Raw genomic sequence first — 20,788 nt, forward strand, 5'->3', positions numbered from 1 at the left:
TAAGGAAACCTCAAAGATTTGAGTGCCGCAGCTGGAGACCAAAACTGAGAAGAGCCTGAATATGGCTTCAGAATTCCACAAGGTGGGGATCCCTAGGTGGCCCAGCGGTTTGGCGCCTGCCTTCGGCCCAGGGCATGGTCCTGGAATCCCGGGATCGAGTCCCACATCGGGCTCCCTGCATGGAGCCTGCTTCTACCTCTGCATGTGTCTCTGCCTCTCTCTCTCTCTCTCTCTCTCTCTCTCTCTCTCTGTCTCTCATGAATAAATAAATAAAATCTTTTTTAAAAAAAAAAAAGAAGAATTCCACAAGGATAAGAGAGAGAAAATGAGGGAAAGGAACCCAATGATTGACATTTTGTTCCAGGCCAGTACAACCCTCTTTCAAGTGGAAGTTTTGACACAGACTGAAAAAGTAAAATAGTTAACCCCAGACACGGTATGAATTCCTGGAGGGAGGAACCCCATACTCAGAAAATGAGCTGAGCTATGTATTCTATGTCTCTCTCACAATTTGGGGAGACTGGCCACTGTAATCAAAATCTACATTCACCAAGGGACAAACAGGGATTCTCAAATACAAATACAAGAATAAGCAACCACAAGTCATCAAACATTTGAGAACATGAAAGTTAGACACAGGATTCAAAAAAACAACATTCTATAAAATGGAAAATCATAGAGGAAACAAAAGAAAATTTCAAATTAAGAATAATTAAGATCCTCAAAGAGCTCTAAGATGGTATAAAACATTAAAAGAAAAACAGATTGCTATTAAAATAAAACAGTTTTGGAAAGGAAATAAACTCAAAGGCAAAGATAAAAGAAACTTAAAGGCATTGTGATATCCTCAGATAAAAATATAATTAATCACTGGCCTTATAAATAAAATTATATGAATCCTCACAGCAATTAAAACAGGGGGAATGAGCTAATCTAGTATCATCGAGGACAAAACTATGGCTTGAATGTAATCACAAGAATGAAAAAAATAAAAAAAATTATATATATAGAAAAAATACAAGTGTATGTATGTACATATATATACACACACATATATAGGACATACATATTACAGTCAACAGTTTTTATATATTTCACTTTTGAGTTGAAATTACTTGGATGGTAATTTTTACTCACTCACTGGTAGCAGAAATAAATAAAACTTGTAAATGCAATGGGCTCCAGTTGGACCAACTGGAGTAAAAAGCTGATACACTATACCATTATCTACATGCCTCCTCACTTCAATAGTAAAGTGGCCCAGCTGATTTTGTTTTATTCTATGAACTCTGGGCTCTAAACAACCATCTAATAGTGTGAGGACTTGTTCATGATAGGGACTAAGAGCCTTCTACTTTTTTTTCATTTAAATTCAATTTGCCAGCATATAGTAGTACATCATTAGTTTCAGAGGTAGTTTCCAGTAATTCATCAGTAGCATATAACACCCAGTGCTCATCATACTACTATCAGTGTACATCTATCCTCATTACTGAGAAAGCTCGTTCCTTCTAAGCATATGCCTGATCATCATCTGCATCTATTAGATGTTCGTGTTAAACAAGAGCTAAACACAACAATGTTATTTTCCTATTTGTCCTGGCTACTGGGAAGCTCACAGTCAAATACGGTGCTCAATTATAAGAAAGATCTCATCCCCTTTTACTGGCACATCAGGGTCCTTGTCTTTCCATTACTCCTATTTCTCTTCTTTTTCTCTCCTTTTCAATCTCTCCATAATTTTTGGAAAACACTCAGAATATAAATAAATATAAAGAAAAGCTGGTGATAAGTAAACCCCTGAAGCAATGCATATTTTTAATTAGAACATCCTTCTAAATCCGAATATTTTAAATAAAGTATCCTTCTGATATAAAAAGTAAGGCTCACCACTGAGACACAGTTTGTACTTACCTGCACTATTTTCCTCCGACATTACAGTGTGGCAAAGAGCAAGTAACCTAAGAAATTCATACGCCTTGGAATCCCCCAGTTTAATGGATTCCATCAGACGGTGGTCAAAGAACTGAAATGTTCTATCTGCTTGAGGATTGACTGAGAAATCCACAGGCTCATTTTTCTGTAGGAGAACAATAGAAAAAAAAACTATACACCTCCTTTGAACAATAATCTCTTAAAATTCAAAAATACACCCGCTACATATTTTTAGTGTTTGTGTGATTTTTCAGTTTCAAACATCTGGCACTGCGAATGGCTTTCTGTTTCTTCATTACTATTAAATATTATCTTCTCATTTCAGAGCCAAGCACCAAAACAATGACCCTTCCAAGAGCATAAGGAAAAAAATACCCAATGGCTGAATAGATCCTTAAATACTTACAAATACTCAACATACAAAGAAGTCCTAAAAATGATGTTTTTTTTCAAAACCTACTCAATGGCAAAACCTAGCCTGACTTGAATTCATCTTGGCAGTAATATCTGACCTAGTACTGTATGTGTCTAATTATAGATTTTTTTAGTCCACTTAGTTTGAATTAATATTTTCTAATAAAAAATATTATTATTACAGCGTACTTTCTCAGATCTCTCTGGAGATACTGTGTAATATAATGATAGGATTAAAATTGGGATCTTAAAGAGATATTTGCACTCACATGTTCACTGCAGCATTATTTGCAATAGCCAAGAGGTAGAAACAACATAAATATCCAACAAAAAATGAATGAATAAAGAATATGTCGTATACAGATACAATGGAATACTACCCGGCCATAAAGAAAGAAGAAAATCCTGTCTTTATGTCATAACATGAATGAACCTTGAAGGCACATGTTAGGTAAAATAAGTCAGTCACAAAACAACAATGACTGCATCATTCTACTTTTATGAGGTACCAAAATAGTAAAACTCATAGAAACAGAAAGTAGAATGGTTGTTTCCTGGGGCTGGTGGAATGGAGAAATGGAGAGGTGCTGTTGAATGAGTATAGAGTTTCCATCATGCAAAATGAGAAAGTCCTAGAGATCTGCTGTGCAACATCATAAGAATTGTTAATAACAGTTTACTGTACACTTAAAAATGTTTTGAGTAAAAAAAGAAAAAACATGATAAAAGAAATAGGGTAGAACAAAATAATGGAAGATGATTCAATAATAAATAAGATCCCCATTAATTCACTGACTTCTGGAAAGCACAGAATGTACTTCTAAAAGTTTATTACTCAAAGTGCTAGTCCTGTGATAATGTCTTTCCAAAAAACAGCTGATGGGAAAATACTTTTTATGTATACTTTGTCTTGAAACCTATAGGATCATAGAGACTTATTTAATCATTGCTTTGTTCATGTATGAAATTTTGAAAAATACTGCATTAGAGGAAAAAATGAATTCACTAGAAAGAGTAAAATACACATTGACCTTAGACTTCCCTGAAATCCCAGAGAAGAAACTGTGATTCCCTGAAATCCCAAGGAAGAAACTGATCAAAGAGATTATAGCCAATCAAGCTATCATACAAGTATAAAGTTAGCATATAGTTCTTGTTTGTTACGAACCCTTCTTGAAACTAGAGGATGAACTTCATCCAAATAAGAGATAATTGAAAAAACAATTACTAAAGGGTAAGTTAAGGGTGAGCACTAAATTTCTTTAACTGAAGGACTAAGTCTAAGAGAAATAAAGAGATTAGATTGCCAAAACAAAATGTACATATTGCATACCTTGACTATGCAAGATGAAAAGACAGTTAAAAAAACTGGAAGATACGGATTTCCTCATTTTATTATTTGAAGGTTAGACAATATCATTTAAAGTTTCAAATCAACTGGGCAGCTCTGGTGGCTCAGTGATTTAGTGCCTCCTTCAGCCCAGGGCATGATCCTGGAGACCTGGGATCAAGTCTCACATCAGGCTTCCTGCATGGAGCCTGCTTCTTTCTCTGCCTGTGTCTCTGCCTCTCTCTCTGTGTCTTTCATGAATAAATAAATAAAATCTTTAAAAAAGAAAAAAATAAAGTTTCAAATCAACTAATAAAAATCTATATATATTTAGGGTTTAAGAAAAATATAAAAATAGTAAGGAAATATGAGGGAAAGGAAGAGAAATATAATTTCATCATTGTTCATATTAGGAAATTAATAGACACTGACTTAAAAAATATGGAGAATATTATATAAACTCTTGAAAGTATATGGTAGAAAAACAATGAAATACTTTAAACATTATAAGAAATTTTGCACACATATAGAAAAAAGAATCCATATAAAGAATTATTAAACAAAAGTCTACTATTGTTGGACACAAAGTACAACCTAAAATATTAGAACCAAGACAACATATAGGCCTACGTACATGGCTCAAACTCAGTTATTAAAAGATTGGAATGCAAAGAAAACTCCAATCCTATGTTGTACAAAAAAGACATATAAAGTCATTTAGAAACACAGAAAATAATAGGTGGGTACCTACAAATGAAAATAAACCAGGACTTCTGACATTAATATCAAATAAGGTTGAATTCAGGCTACGAAGAATTAAATGAATCAAAGGAGAGCAGTTTTAATGTAATATTTATTTTGTAATTCAAAATAAAAATGTAACCACTATGAATATCAATTTACCCCCAAATAGCATCAATACTTGTAAAACAAAGATTTCCGGCACCATAAGAACTATATATATATAGAGAGAGAAAGGGATTTTTCAGAATACTTTAATTACCCTCTTATGCCAATAGGTGATAGAGATAAAAGATAATAATGCAATAGAAGACCTAAATATGAGTGCCTGCCTTCAGCCCAGGGCATGATCCTGGAGTCCTGGGATCAAGTCCCACGTCAGGCTCCCTACATGGAGCCTGCTTCTCCCTCTGCCTCTCTCTCTCTCTCTCTCTCTCTGTCTCTCATGAATAAATAAATAAAATCTTAAAAAAAAGAAGACCTAAATAATATAATTTACAATGTAGAACTGACATCTAGCTAACTTTATACCTTGAAAACAGAATACACATAAGCTTTCTTTTTAAGAAGCCTAGAACACTGACAACAATTGACTATATTAAGCCACAAAGAAACCACCATAAATTCCAAAAAAGTAGAAACAATACAAATCTTTTATTAAAAGTACAATAAAGTTAGGGGGGAACCTCTCTCACTTGGGAATTTTAAAACTCTTCCTTAAAAACCTGTGTTTCAATGTGGATATTCAAATTGATATGACAAAAATAAAATTAGTTTAATAAACTACAGGCCAAATCTATGTGGTAAACTTAAAGTATTCAGAGAAAAATTAAGAACCATAAATATTTGTATAAAAAGAGGGGAAAATAAAATTAATAAGCATCCAAGTATAAAGTTAGAAAAATTAAAAACAAAAAAGAAACTCAGAGAATGGAAAAAGAAGGCATTAATAAAAATAAAAGCAGGGGTGCCTGGGTGGCTCAGTGGTTGAGCATCTACTTTTGGCTCAGGTCGTGATCCCGGGGTCCTGGGATCAAGTCTAGCATCAGGATCCCCACAGGGAGCCTGCTTCTCTCTCTGCCTATGTCTCTGCCTCTCTCTCTGTTTCTCTCATGAATAAATAAATAAAATATTTTTTAAAAAATAAAAGCAGACTTTTTATTAAAACACAGGAAAATATATACAAATAATAAATAAAAGCAATAGCTACACTTTTTTTGTATAAGGGGGCAACTTTTTAATGTAATCAAGATAGAAAAGGAAAAAGACAAACAAAAATAAGAAATGATTTTTTAAATAGCCACAAAAAGAAAATTAAGAGGATCATAAGAGACATCTTTACTCAACTTTAAGGCAAAGATCATTTTGATGTTATATCTAGAGACCTCGATAGAAGGGACTTTGAACCATATGAATCTATTCTTTTAATGTTATTTATTAAATATTTCATCTCGTCACAGTGGAAATCAGTCCTCCAGGAACTCATCATTTTAAAAACACATGTACAATTTGAAATTAAAAGAATGAAATTTATCATCTCCACACCTTAGTCATATGTGTTTTCTGACCCATGTCATCATGAACTTCACCTGCCAAAACAAAAATTGAGAATAATAAATGAAATTAAAACTGCATTTAGACATTTAATTTTAAGAAATACATTTATTAAAGCACTATTACTAAATGGCATTATGAGTTCAAATGTAGACTTTTTAGGAGTGGTTTCAAACTGTATACCTAGACATAGTGACTAACCCAGAGAAATATCCATGTTTGCCCAAGATAGAACTAAAATGCAGTTGCATTAACACAAAATATAATCTCACAATCATGTTCTTCTTAAATTTTATCATTCTGTTGTTATATTATCTATGATGTTTGCCAGAGGCAAATTTTTGTTTTCCACTTTATTCCCACTATTGGGGCATCCAAAATGACATCCTAGGCAGAGCAATTCTCACCAATGCTAGAGCCTGGTAAGTATATCTCTGTCTTGGTTTGGACCAGATACATCTGTGTAATATCAAGGTCAAATTAGCATGTAAGCGTTAAACAATATCAGTGCCCCCGCCCCGACTCCCTGCCCACAAAGAAAGCATAACAACTATGTGTCAAATATTTAAAAATAACTTTTCTTAGTATAAAGCCAATGGGTGCTTATTCTAGATAAATTGGAAAATACAAGATGTTTACAGTAGAAAATAAAAATTACTAATTGTCCCACCTGCTAGGGATAGCCAGTATTTATGGAATTTCATTCATGTTGATTGTGTGTGTGTATACATGTATTTATCATAGTGTTCAAAAATGTCTGGTTCCTTTTGTCTTAACCCAAGTGTGAGAATTTCTCTGGTTCATTAAAAGTTCTTTGTGAAACTAATTTTGAATGGTTGTATAATAGCTTCAAAGGATAATTTATTTTAGCTTTCCCCTCTTCAGAAGCTTTTAAGATTTTTCTAATTTTTACTTAGCATTCGAAGATTTAATGCCATTTGCTAAGACTATATTTCTTGAAATGATAATAAGAGTTCCTTGCATCAATCCTGTGCCAGGCACTTGTATTATCACTCATCTTCATAACAAACTTGCAAGTTGAAGATTTTTACTCCTATAAGTGAGGGAAATCCATGAGAAGTAAACTGAACTAAACTGAAGCTAAAAAGTCAGCCTAAGCATGTTTCTGAACCCGAGTCTCTCTCTTTTCACTACACAATGCTATAACCAAGAAAAGCCCCTGATAAATTAGGTATTTGCTGTTTTTCTGGAGCACTGGACTAAACCTGGACCACTGTGTGACTGCTGAGTGGGCAGAGTCTCTGAGCCAGGAAATGAAACTCACCATCTTTCTGGAATTTAAATCTCAAACACAAACTCACTGGCCTTATGCTCCAGTCATTGTGCCATAGGCAGTAACTCATAACTGATAGAAATAAAACAAAGTTGTGCTTTCTTGTTAAATGTGCCCCCACTCTCTGCGCAAGGAACAGTGCTTATAAAACTGATGATGGAAGGGAAGAAAAGTTAAAGAAGTCAAAGAAAATAAAAGTTCTGAGCTAGAAGATTTACATAAATCAGAAGGGAATGCCAAATTTTCCCAAGGCTAGATCTATGATATAAACAAGAGTAACCTATAGGAAAACAAGAAAATGTGACTGTTAAACATTCTGTGATTGCCTTAGTTAGCATATATTTTAATGACATCATAAATGCATTATAAATTATAATGATATTTAAAGTAAGGATCTAAAGGGTTTAGTTAAAGTTTTCAGTTCTGTATTTTACTACGGAAATTACAAGCCATATGGGATCTGGAAATTTGCAAAGATCTGGGGATATACATACTTTGTGAAAATCAAGGGCCTCCTCTAAAAATACTCCTGTGACAAACATCTCTACAAATAAATCCTGGTCCACGTGTCTGATAATTTCCATAGCATCATTTCCTAGAAGTGATATTATTATTATCAATATGTGCCATTACAAAAAGAATCCAAAAGGTCCTCCAAATCAAAAGTATCTCTAATACTCTAAAAATTTCCCATTTAAACTACTCTTTGGGTTAAGCTAGTATTTTTAGAAAGCCTCTGAAAATAATGTCAAAAGGAAATTTTAGAGCAAATATTTTACCTATGAGTAATTATAATAGTAATATGGGAAGTGCACAATGTAACCTGTGGGCTTATGGAAGTCCAGGTTGAGAATTATCTGGTTCACTCCAAGAAACGGGGGAGGTCGAGCAGAGGAGAGGTAGGTTATAGGGGTCAGAGTAACAAAGGGATGTCAAAAGGCAGGAGAGTATAAAAATCAACTTCTTATATTTCTTAATTCTGTTCAAGATCAAATCTTACTTTAAAATATTTGGCAATGTGTGAACTTTCTAATCAGGAGACAAAGGGAAGTTTTCCCTCTGTCTGATGCTTCTTCTTGAGATTTCTGTACTAAAAATCTGGGCGCTCAGAGTCCAGTGAAGCAAGATCAGGAATCCAGAGATACCCAACAGAAACCTTCTGCTGAGCTCCAATGCTTTCAGCAAAAGAACTGTCTGCTAACTGGCCAAAATCAGGGTGACAAGGGTCACATATAAATAGAATGCCTGAAAATCCTAATACAGAGCAAGTATCCTGACAAAAGCATACAAACAAGAATTAGATATTAATGAAATAGCTTGTCTAGCCACTCAAAGTAGCCCTGTGCCGTGTGAATTCTTAGGAATGAATTGTAAATTCTTACAAATACAGACCCTAACATCAATTCCAGAGCTATTAGGAAGCAAGTATGAAACACTGCTTTTACTGAGCTAATTCAAGTTAACCAAGAATTTGTCCTCCCGGGGATATGGGTCTATTAACACCACAGAGCACAATCACACAAGTTGGAACACCAAAAGGAACCTCAGACAATATCATATCTAACCCCTATCTCTACCCATGAATGGTAACAAATCCAAAATTTCATCTAAATTATTCAACATTTATTGAACAAATATTTAGTGAGTGTTTATTATATGCCGAGCACTATGTTAGATGCTGGTGGTACCCATATTAATAAGAAGGCCCGCAATAAATGGTTTGGTTTCTTAAAATAGGATTGCTTATGTTTTTAAGGACTACTAACAATATCAATAAGAAAGAGAAACTATTTCTCTTACCATAGATTTTCCCATTAATGGAACATTTTTTAAAAGTCATGATATTTTGAGTAAGGGTTCCTGTTTTGTCGGAGAAAATGTATTCAATCTGGCCCAGTTCTTCATTGAGAGTGGTTGTCCGCGCTTCCGCAGGTATGGATTTTCCAGAGTAATACATCCGCCGATCCCAGTTTATAAAATAACTGTGTCCCAAACGAATTACTTCCATACTTCATCCACGAAAATGGAGAAAAAGAAATGCTCCATCAACTTCAAAACATACAAAGCTTTCCAAAGTAAGAAGTCAATCAAAGTCTTCTGAGTATAGGGGAAATTTGGATGCTCTGTCCCCAGGTCCTAGTGACCTTCAGAAGCATCTCAGCAGAGTTGGATCATAAACCTGTAACTCCATGAAAAAATAGACTGACTTTGCATAAAATCTTGGGGAGTGCTCCATGATTCACCATTTATATTAAACAGGCCCAGTGAAGATTTCTTGTATAGACAAAGTTGACATTTCTCTTATATTTTAGGAGAAACTATGATGAAAGATGTTTGTCAGAAAGAAGATCTAAAGAGATGTGGTATTGAGAGCTTTCTAACACATTATTTGATGTGGCTTCACTTTGCCAAAAGAGGTAGAAGCAGTATCCCTGTAAAGCACTAAGCAAACCATAACAGATACTGAGTAAATCTCAATATAGTAACCACTGTTGTTATATTACTTTGCACCTTTGCTAGAAAAAGAGCACTGTCTCATGATCCAGTGGTAATTTATGACTTTTCAACTCTAGAAGTGGAATTTCTGTGGCCAAAGGTATGAACTTTTAAAATCTTTGTCATATGTAAGGCTAAATCAATTTCCAAAAACAATTAACAATATCAGTTTCTGCAGATTACTGAAAATTATCATTTACTATATATAATATATACACATACATATAATACAAATGTTACCAACCTATCACTTGCCTTTTAGTTTTGTTTACATTATTTTTGACAGGAAGAAGTTTTCTTTTTAACTGATCAAATTTACCAATAGTTTATAGTTTCTGTTTTGGGAATTTTACTTGGATAGATTTTCTCTATGCCAAGATTATATATACAGACATCTATATTTTTCTCCTAGCTATTTAACTGAATTTTCTACATTTAATTCCTTATCACAGTTGGAATTTTTATAACTATGATGTATGTATGAGGTGCTAATTTTAATTTTTACGAGGCTTTTTCATCACCCTTTATTGAACAACAAATCCTTTCTTTACTATGTTGGGATGCTTCCATGTCACATATAAATTATTTTCCTCACTAGAATCTACTTTATGATTTTAGCTTTATTCCTTTATATGTCATTTAATGCACCTTTCATTTTCCTTATTGCAGTTTTATAATATTTGGCAATATCTGGGAGGATATAAGAGAATGCTTATTCTCCTCTTTTTAACAATTCTTAGCTGTAATCACTCCTTTATTCTTGCTGATAGAATCAATGTATTCATTTAAGCAAACTTTAGGATTAATATATCAGCTTTCTCATAAAACTTATTTGAGGGATCCCTGGGTGGCGCAGCGGTTTGGCGCCTGCCTTTGGCCCAGGGCGCGATCCTGGAGACCCGGGATCGAATCCCACATCAGGCTCCCGGTGCATGGAGCCTGCTTCTCCCTCTGCCTGTGTCTCTGCCTCTCTTTCTCTGTATGACTATCATAAATAAATAAAATAAAAAAAAAAAATTTTTTTAAAAAAAACTTATTTGAGACTTAAATTAAGTCTACATTAAACTTGCAATTATTGGAAAAGAACTGGTATTTTAATATATAAATGCAACTTCAAGGAGAAGAATAAATCTTTCCAGTAATTCAATTTTGAAAAGTACTTCTATTGGTAAAGAGATTTAGTTTTAGTTTTGATTTGGCTTTGTTTTTCAGATAGGTCCACACCATAGCTTGATAGATGTGTTTCTGGACATTGTACCTTTTCATTGACAGATCACTGTTTAAATTGTTTTTGCACTAAAGGAGAGCTCTTTGAATATTAAAAGCTTTTTCTAATATTAAAAAATGCTATTATGTCACAAAATCAGACATTTAACTGAATTATCTTACTAAAAGCCTCACAGAATTATTCTTTAGGATTTCCTAGGTCTATAATCACATTGTCTATGCTCTTTCTTTCTAATATGGGTTATTACAGTTTCAGGTTCCTGTCTTCTGTCCATTGATATTTTGGCTACATGTCTTAGTACACTAACAAAGTCATCCAGAAGAGTATAACACAGTAATGACAATAGAAGGGACCTATGGCTTATTTCTGACCTTAATGGGAATTAAGCCTTGGTTTTCTCACCTATAAAGTGAGAACGTTAACAGTTGCCTGATTATGCTAACTCTGAACATTTGTCTCCTTGATGACAAAAGATGATACCCAAATCCTTTCTAGGCATCGCATTCTGTGCTCCTATTATTTCCCTCCCCCAAAATGGTATGATGCCAGTTCATTTTAGAACAATTTAAATGGTAACACTTTTTCTCACCTAAACTAAAAAAATAAAAAAATAAAAAAAATCACACTATAACTCTGTAGAATCCTACAATATAGAAATAAATAGGTCATATTCTACATTTGTTTATATATTTTCCTCCACACACACTTCCTTGCAAATTCTTTGCTAGCTTTTCTATATCAGCTTTGTTTTCCTTATTCCATTCACTCAAAAAACATTAGCACTTACAGTAGACCAGGCACAGTGCTTTACCTGTCATATACAATCTGTTATTGTTGAATGAATGAATCCTGACCTTCTATCCCCTAATTTCACCAGTAAGGACATTAAGACCTATAAGGTAAGTGACTAACCCAAGGTCACACAAATAATTAACCATAGAGCCAAAACAAGAATTCAGGCATTTGGTAAAGCCAATGCAGACCTGACCTTAAGAACGGCATTATGCAATTAGCTGTATAAGCAATTTGAAGCTTTCATCTATCTGAAAGTGAGATAGGTCACTGAAAACTCAAAGCATAATAAATGGAATAACATTTGATCTTTCTGTATTACACTTCAAACCAATGGAAGTATTGTAAGTTAATTTGAATTCTTAGATCTTAAAATAGTCTGTAGAGAGGAAGGATATCCTTTTTGTTTGGGAAAGAGGATTTAGGAGAGTCATAGTGGTACATTCAGCTCTCTGTCTTATAATAGCAGAGAAAAGGAGACAAATGTTCAGAATTAGCATCATCAAGTGCTTAGTGTTTTCTGTCTGACTGCTCAAAGAGCAGGGCTTATGTTTCTGCCTAATTCTGTGGCTAAACAAGCGATGTAGAAATGAGTTTCTTTTGCTTTGGAAAAAAAGACACCCAAAATCTAATTCCTTGGGAGTACATGGCTGCATTTCTTATGATGATGTATTGAAAAAAAGTAGCTGAGTATGCTTGAATACTACAGATAAACAAACTGGCAGCATAGAAATATCCTACAAACAACAACATCCTTTGCTCACGTGGAATTGTTAACCATTCAAAGCAAATTCAACACTTTTTATCCTCAACTGACATATAGTCCTAATTTATTCTTTGTACCTACTTGAAAACCTAGAGGAAGCTTTTACAAAAGACCTTCTCTCCAAACAGAAATACCTAGAGGTTCTCTTCTTATAAGTCTCAGGCTTTAGGATTGAGCAACCAGAAATTCCTTGGAATGCTCTTCCCCTCATGTTGAGATCAGAGTTATTGCTCTTGTTTGGTAAGGGGAAAGTTCACATTTACCTTCACCATTACTATGCCTCACCAAACACATACAGAACTCTACACTCCTTTTTTCTTTCTCTTGATGTCTTCACTGAGTAATAAACCAGACACAGCTTAGGGAGGGAAGAAAAACACTGTACCAGGTGTCAGAAGACTTGAGTTCGGATGTTGGTTCTATGCCTAATTAGCCCCATGAGCCTGAGCAAATCATCTCATTTCTGAAAGAAGTTGGGCAATAACTACTTCATCAGGTTGTTGGGAAACATAAGTAAGGTAAAGTATATGAAAGCACTTTCAATAATATATAAAATGTTATCTGGAGTAAGGTGGTATCATTTGGCACCAAAAGGAACTCAGAAACCAATTATTTTACTCCTGCCATTTTACTGAGCAGCACATGGTTCATAGGCAAACTAAGCCACAGAGAAGCTAAATGCTTTCTTCAAGGTCATAAAGCTATTTGTGGTCATGCCAAGACCAGAATCTGGGTTTAGATTATTCCAATTGGGTTATCTTTTCACCACCGCAGGGGACACAGTAAGAGAAAAAGGAATGCTAAACTAGGAAGCTAGCCTTGACCTCTACAACATCAATCTTTCAAAGCATTAAATGAAAAATGCCAACGCACTTCAAAGAAAGAGCATACACAGAATATACTTCCTTCGTGAGGACATATGAAACTGCACATGTGCAGATGGTAAGCCACTATGAGCATTTATTGTTCATTTAGGACATAAAAGGCAAGCTATAAAAGCTGACCATAGCTCTTCTGGCAAAGAGCAGGATTTACTACAGACTTTAAAATTGAATACAAGCATGAGAGGTCCTCAGAATCAAAGATGAGCCAGTAGGATACAGTTTAAATAGAGCCTGATCTGACCACAGCCCCAGAAGGCTCAAACAATTTGTGGTGTTGTGGCCACATGCCACTACTTCAAGTCAATTTCCCACAACTTGACATTTCAGTTTCCTGACTGCTATCCAAAACAAGGGTGGATTTGTGCATTGAACTTCCCTTGCTTCATCATAGTTAGGATTTTGGAAAGAGAGAAATAGAAGCTTGCAAAAATTAGTGGGGATTTAGAGCTGGTAACTTTTTTGTATTGTTAAAATACTGGTGATGAGGAATGTCAAACAACCAAGTCTCATCTTGGCTCCAGTGTCTTTGGGATTGTCTGGCTCAGTCTTGGTAGGATTAGGATAAAAAATATCTCAGGTATACACTCTAGGGCCAACTTCTGAGCCTTATCAAATACACATAAATATACATACATATGTGCATATAAAGACATGTGTGTGGGGTGTGTGTGGGGTGTGTGTGTGTGTGTGTGTGTGTGTGTGTGTAGAGACAGAGAGAGGGAGATCATTTTAGCTCTAATTTGTGAGATCAAATCCAGAAATGACAGATCGTGTTGCAGTGGGAGTTACAATTCATATTTCTTATCTAACAATGGACGAGTACTACCCAACTATATATTTCAACTTCTTTATCTGATAATAATAGGAAAATTTAACATTCATTAAGCTCTTACAATGTGTCAGACATTCTTTTAAAAGTTTTACAGTCTGTTTACTCTTCAGAGAATCCTATTATTTCATTACTTTTAAAATTGGAAACTGAGGCACTGAAAGGTGAAATAACTTGCCCAAGGTTATGGAGCTACTCAGTGGTAGAATAGAATGCAAATTCAGGTATCTGGAGACAGACTAGTAGCAGGGAGGCATCATCACAATAGATCTCCCCAAATATTCTTCTGCTTCTTACCCAATATCAACCCAATTCTAACTGATCGGGTTGTATGAGATACTGTAGTCCATGTATTCCAAAGAATAACATTCCTAAGAAACCGAATCAAATCAAGAAGAAAATAAAATGCACTTATTATAATTGAAAATGCAAAAGTTAAACAGATTAAGCAGTTTAGTTGCCTCATTTGTAACAGATGTAGCAGATCATAAGCAGTTAGAGCAAGACATCTACCTCACTGTTGTAATTTTAAACAAAAATGATTACAGACCATGATCATGCACAGCAAAGTCTTTTGACAAAGTGGCTTATCTAAAATATAAACTCTCATCTTACCTCACATATAGTGAAATGGGTACAACTGTATTGAGAATAATAATATATGACCAAAATGTTAAGAATCCTGAGAACACAGAGTTCTTCTCTCCTTCCTTCCAAAAGAGGAAAGTTCTGAATTGGTCTCCAACTTGATTCTCCCAGATTGAATTTCCTATTGCAAGAATAATTCCCAAGCATACCAGAAACCCAAAAATCTGAAATGAGAGTACAAGTCTGGTTAAGCAATATTACACAAAAGTCAGTTAACACAGTCAGATGCACAACATGAGAAGGCACAAGATTAACTGACAAAAGGGTAGGATGCAAGGAATAGTCAACTGTTTTTGATAAATGGATGGTAGAAAAAAATCATTTCAAAAAATGTAGAAGAGAAAAAAAATTCAGAGAAAAGAGATAATCCTGGGCTAAGAAGATTTTAGAAGCTTTCGTAAAGGAGGAAAACTGTGACCTGGGCCTTAGAAGATTAATAAGCAGAAACAGCTACACAATTTGTGGAGCCCAGTGCAAAATGAAAATACAGGACACCTTGTTCAAAAATTACTGATAATTTCTACATGGCAACACCAAATCAATAAGCCAAGCATGGGGCCCTTCTGAGTGGGCAATCTGTATAGTTGCACAAGTCACTGTCCTGTGAAGCCAGCTCCATCCATAAGTGATATAGAGAGGATGTAAGCAAAGGTAAGACAACAAAGGGACCAAACTACCTTAAAAATTATGTTTTCTTTTTTAAAAATGAACACATAGAATTCCAAGACCATGACTGCCTCCATAAGCACTACCCTACCTCTCATGAGAAATTCTACCAGTGGTTGAGAAATCAACCTAGAAAGTAGAGGACAATATAACTGGGCTCCAGATGCAAATCCCCAAATACAGATTCCACAAGGAGAATAAAGATATCTGAAAGAATTCACAGCAAAATATGAGAAATATAGTAAGATAACAATGACTAGTGATTACACCTAATTTTATTATAGTACCTTACCCATAGAACTAGAGTATTCAGCAGTCTATCAATGCTTGTCCTCTTAAACTTTGTCTTACCACTGTTCTGTATTAATTTAGTGTCAGGACCTGCCAAAAAAAAATTAAATAGCAACTTTAAAATGAGTTGATGATGTATTATTATCATTATTATTATTTCTTAACATGTCAAATGTTCCTGTTTCTCAAAATAATATAACTTCTGTTAAGAACAGGGGCCATGATTAAGTTGTACATGAATTTCAAGTGGTAGCTTAACAACAACCCTGGAGACTACAAGAGAATTAGTCTCCTTAGAATAAGACAAACCCAGATAGAACCTATAGCTGAAAGGTTTGAAAAATGCTATTTTTCAAAAAGCTCCGTATGGATTGCTTGTAGTTGAAAGAGTGAAAGGTAACAAAGTGAGGAATAACTTGGGATGTTAAAAAGATGCAGTAGTAAACACAATTCAGAACACTGAGACCCAAAATGGAAAGTTGAAATCAGAAATCAAATTCTGGATCTGTTTCCCAAAAAGATCTGAGATGCCTTTAACTAGAATAACAGTGAATAATACATCAGCAAGTAAGTTAAACCTTTATTGTGTATTGCATGCTGTGTGTGTAATATACACTTTTTGTAAGGGCAAGAATTGTCTTAAATCTTACATTAGCTTTATTTCAGGTAAATACATTAACTCATATTTCCTAAGTCTCTTGCTCAAATAATTCTAAGAATATCACTAACTGCTTTAGAGGTAGACAGCTAAAGGATTAACAAAAGAGAATATTAGAATATACTGCTAAGGAAATTCTGAGTGGACAGAGAAGATGCTAAATGGAAGCAATTAAGCTTTAATTATATCTGATACCTCTAGTGTTCATCTCTACATAGTCTTCCCATTATTATCATCAATCTATGTAGCCACTGAATATGGGAGAAAGGAGAATTAAAAAGAATTAAAGGAGAGAGGCACACATAAAATTTTATGCCATTCTCAAAGTTAGGATAAATTAAAAAAAATAAAAGGGAAAAATGGGCACATCCTTAGAAGACTTTCATTTACTTAAAAGACAAATGGGAGCAAAAATTAGGGTCTCATAAAATTCAATCTGGAGTTGGAAATTGTACCCTAGTGTCCTATTCCCAACGACTTCTTTGTAAAGGAGACCACCCACATTTTCTCAGAATTGTTTATTAAAATCATATGGATACTGAGGGTGGGAAGCATTTCTTGTATAGTAAAGATCACAAACAGCAAATAAAGTTTGTGATTAGTAAAAGCTAAAATGCTGACAGACCAGTTTTGTGATAAAAATATATATTTCTTATGCATATATACACACAGAGCAGCAAAGAATACACTTAAGAGGCTTTTAAGCATTTATTTAATCTATAGATAAATAGATTTATCTATAGATACTATATCTATATATCTATAGATATCTATATCTATATCTATATCTATATCTATATCTATATCTATATCTATAGATACTGATTCACACATCTCTTCTTCCCCTTAGTCACAGATCTTGAATTTTCTGCAGCTTTTGTTTCCTCATCTCCTACTTATTACTCGACCTAGTTTCAGATCTAGTATTATCATCAATACCCTCCATGCCTTCTTTGACCTGTCAGCAGCTGTTGACAATGACTATTCCATCCTTTTGAAACACACTCTTCCCTTAGCAGCTGTAATACAATGTTCTGCTTTTTCTCCAACCTCTTTGTGAAATCCTTTTCTTCCGAGATGCTCACCTCTCTCTACATAGCCACTAAGCACCGCGATTCCTTAACACTCAGGCATAAGCCATCTTCTCTTGTTTTCTGAATCCATTTTGCCTGGGAAATCTCATCTAAGACCACAGCTCCAACTACCATCTATAGACCACATGTAAATTTCCAGCACAGACTGCTCCTCTGAACTCTAAAATCATATATTTAATCACCTTTATGTCATCTTCACCTGGATTCTTCTAAGGCCCCTCAAGAGCCCTGGCTCAGCCCAGCTTGTGATCTTCCCTCAGGGTTCCCTGTGCCAATGAATGGCACCACCATCCACCCAGTTGTGAAAGCTGAGAGAAGCCTAGGATTCTAGTCTATCTCCACGACTCCCACCCTAGGCTAAAGTACCATTTTCTCTCAATTGGACTATGGTAAAAGTCTAGTAACTTTGTCTCCCTGCATCCACTCTGCTCCCAACTTTAATGAATATTTTTCTCCTCCCCAACCCCAATCATACACTCTTACAGGAACCTACTATTTACCAACTTTACAAATACTGTAGGCAATAAGGATCTTTTCAGATTTCACACATATACACACAAACCATCTGTTTGAAAAACTTACAATGGCTTCCCAATGTTCTTAGGATAAAGACCAAAGTTCTGGATACAGACCACAAGGTCCTTGGATGATCTAAGTCCTAACCACATCTCCAGTAACATATCTAACTATATCCTCCATGTTCTCCTACCTCATACTGGCCTTCTGAAGTTTTTTACTTCACCACCCTCAGTCCTGGCCCAGGGCCTTTGTCCACAATGTGACTTTTAACTAGCTTGCTCCTTCTCTCATATCCCTCCATTATATTTCTTGTGAGCCCATGTTCTTTTTTTTTTAAGAGTACTTATCTCAGTTTGAGATTATATATTCATTACTATAATTATCTGAAATAAGTTCTCTTACTCCTACCAGAGTCAAAACCACATGAGTGAATGGACAGCATTTGTTTTTGCTCACATTCTTAATCAGGAATGAATAAGAAGTATAGTATCTATCACATAGTAGGCACTCAATAAACAGCCATTTAATAAATCTATTAAGCACCTGATATGTTTTAAGCAATGTGCATATGTGCTTTTCATCTATTATCTCAGCTAATACTTAAAACAGTCCAAGTAATTAGGTATTATCATCCTTAATTCACTAATAATGAAACAAGCTTAAAGTATTTAACTTGCCTGAGCTTTCTTGTCTAGTATCAGAAGCAGAATTCAAATCCAGATACGTCTAACTCAGAATCTCTTTGTTCTTTACCACCATTTTTAAAACTATATGAAATGCTCCATTAATTCATTAATTCACTGACTCATTTAATTAATGTGTTTTTAAGGCTATGACTCACTTAGATTCCAAACAGGAAATAGATGATGCACTGAACAAGGATAACTGGAGAAAAAAAATTTTTCTAAAGGGACTCTGCAAAAGTGTTGGTGGGGGTGAAATAACCAAAGGCTTAGAAGCAAACAGAATGTTTCTCTACCTAAGGTAGAAGGGAAGGATGATGGGAGGAAGTGGTTACTGGACCCTAAAGGACATATAGAGTTTCCAGCCTTTAAGAAAGAGTGACTTTAGGTTGAGAAACCTAGTCAACCTGAAGTGACTCCATAGGGAGGAAGTCTAGGGGAATAAATACCTTGATCTCAATGTTCTTTCTCCTTCTGATCTCTTTCCAGGGATCCCCAATGACAGAGCGTAACTATCAATCAAAATTCAAGGAAATTTAATAGTGTAAACCTTACAAATCAGCCTCCCAAGCAGAAAGAAAAGTGAAAGAAAGGTGACAGTAGATCTGCAGGGGCAAATGGAAGGCATCCAGCAAAAAATCTACTGTGCACCAAAATGGTGCTGACTACTATGGGTTCCTTAAATAAATAAGACTCCTCCACTCAGAAACAAGACTTCCTCCTCTCTTGGGTGAAAGAAAAGCTATTACCAGGGAGGCATGGCCTAGCTGTTAATGTATATTAGACCCTCACAAGTAAAGTAAACCATTCTGTGTCAATTATATTCCTTACACAATCCTTAGTGATAATTACATCCAAGGTAATATAGAAAGAATAGTTAATAATTCATTTTGGGTAACTTTCATAAGGTCTAAGCATTCACCTGGAACCAGTTCCTCAAATTAAGAGTTCTTAAAATTCAGGGGTTCTGAGACTCTCATCTGTTCAAATCTAACACTGACCAAACCAACCATCCCTTTGCCTGTCACTATTCTAGTTTTCTATTAACATTCATGCCCAGACTAAAGTCAATGCAGACATTCTCTGCTTTACAAATATCTGCCTCATGAAGAACATCCAGGCATATCACAAAAGAGGATAGTTCTCCACTCTCGCCTACCAAGGTCCAAAGAGCAGTACATCAGACCAATGTGCAGTCTATGGAGCAGACAATGCACTCAGAATTGATGTTGGATGGAAGAAGCTAGGAAGGAAGGAAAGTAACATTTGTCAAGCATCCTCTTCCATATATATGCATTGTCTCCCCAAGCCTTTATAGTGACTCTCTAATGTACTCATTACCCCGTGTTACAGCAGAAGAAACTAAAGCTTAGGAAGTTTAAGTAACTGAGGCTTAACATCCTACAGCTGGTAAACAAATCTGATCCCAGCTCTGTCCAACCCGAATTCTGTGAGTTTTCTGTTATTACTTCTTGGGGGCAGACCTGTTCAACTTATCACCCATTTCTTTCTAGGTAGGTGCATTTTCTCAAAGCAAAACTTACGAAGGAAAACTTGGCTTCTGAGTGGCTCACAGCATCTGTCCTAGCATAACATTCTGTAACTGAACCATAGTCCTGAATTAGTCATTCCAAACAAGTTCACAAAAATGCAAACAAAACTTTAGGCTCTAGTTCATTCCTAGGATAAAGCCCCCCGACTTCTCTGATGACAGGGAGCAAACCAGGACAGTCCTTCTCATTAAGATACCTTCCAGAAGTCTCCCTTTCATTAATGTGGGAAGATAAAGAGAGGGTAATGTATAAGCCTAGCTCTTTTCCTTAATGCAAGCAAGCTGGAAATAAAATATGTGATCACAGGTTTATTTCCCTAATGAATAAAAGCATCTGGTGAGAGAATTATGAAAGCAGATTTCTCCCCAGATAAAAGCCCATACACTGCCATACTTCTAGGGATTTCTGAAGTC

At 35.1% G+C, this 20,788-nt stretch overlaps 1 protein-coding gene across 5 annotated transcripts in view; it reads right to left on the bottom strand.

Annotated features, from left to right (window-relative positions):
• The window catches only part of ATP8B4 (ATPase phospholipid transporting 8B4 (putative)), a 232,952-nt gene that overhangs the window by 66,875 nt on the left and 145,289 nt on the right, over window positions 1-20,788 (bottom strand). For all 5 annotated transcript variants that reach the window (XM_072738501.1, XM_072738502.1, XM_025998689.2 and 2 more), the window contains 5 exons: window positions 15,870-15,958; window positions 14,879-15,075; window positions 9,069-9,277; window positions 5,966-6,009; window positions 1,915-2,080 (listed from right to left, as the gene is read on the bottom strand). In XM_072738501.1, the coding sequence (XP_072594602.1) occupies window positions 1,915-2,080; window positions 5,966-6,009; window positions 9,069-9,277; window positions 14,879-15,075; window positions 15,870-15,958 (705 nt within the window). The remainder of the gene's footprint in view (window positions 1-1,914; window positions 2,081-5,965; window positions 6,010-9,068; window positions 9,278-14,878; window positions 15,076-15,869; window positions 15,959-20,788) is intronic.

This window comes from Vulpes vulpes, chromosome 15 (genome assembly GCF_048418805.1).
Source record: "Vulpes vulpes isolate BD-2025 chromosome 15, VulVul3, whole genome shotgun sequence".
Classification (NCBI taxonomy): Eukaryota; Metazoa; Chordata; class Mammalia; order Carnivora; family Canidae; genus Vulpes; species Vulpes vulpes.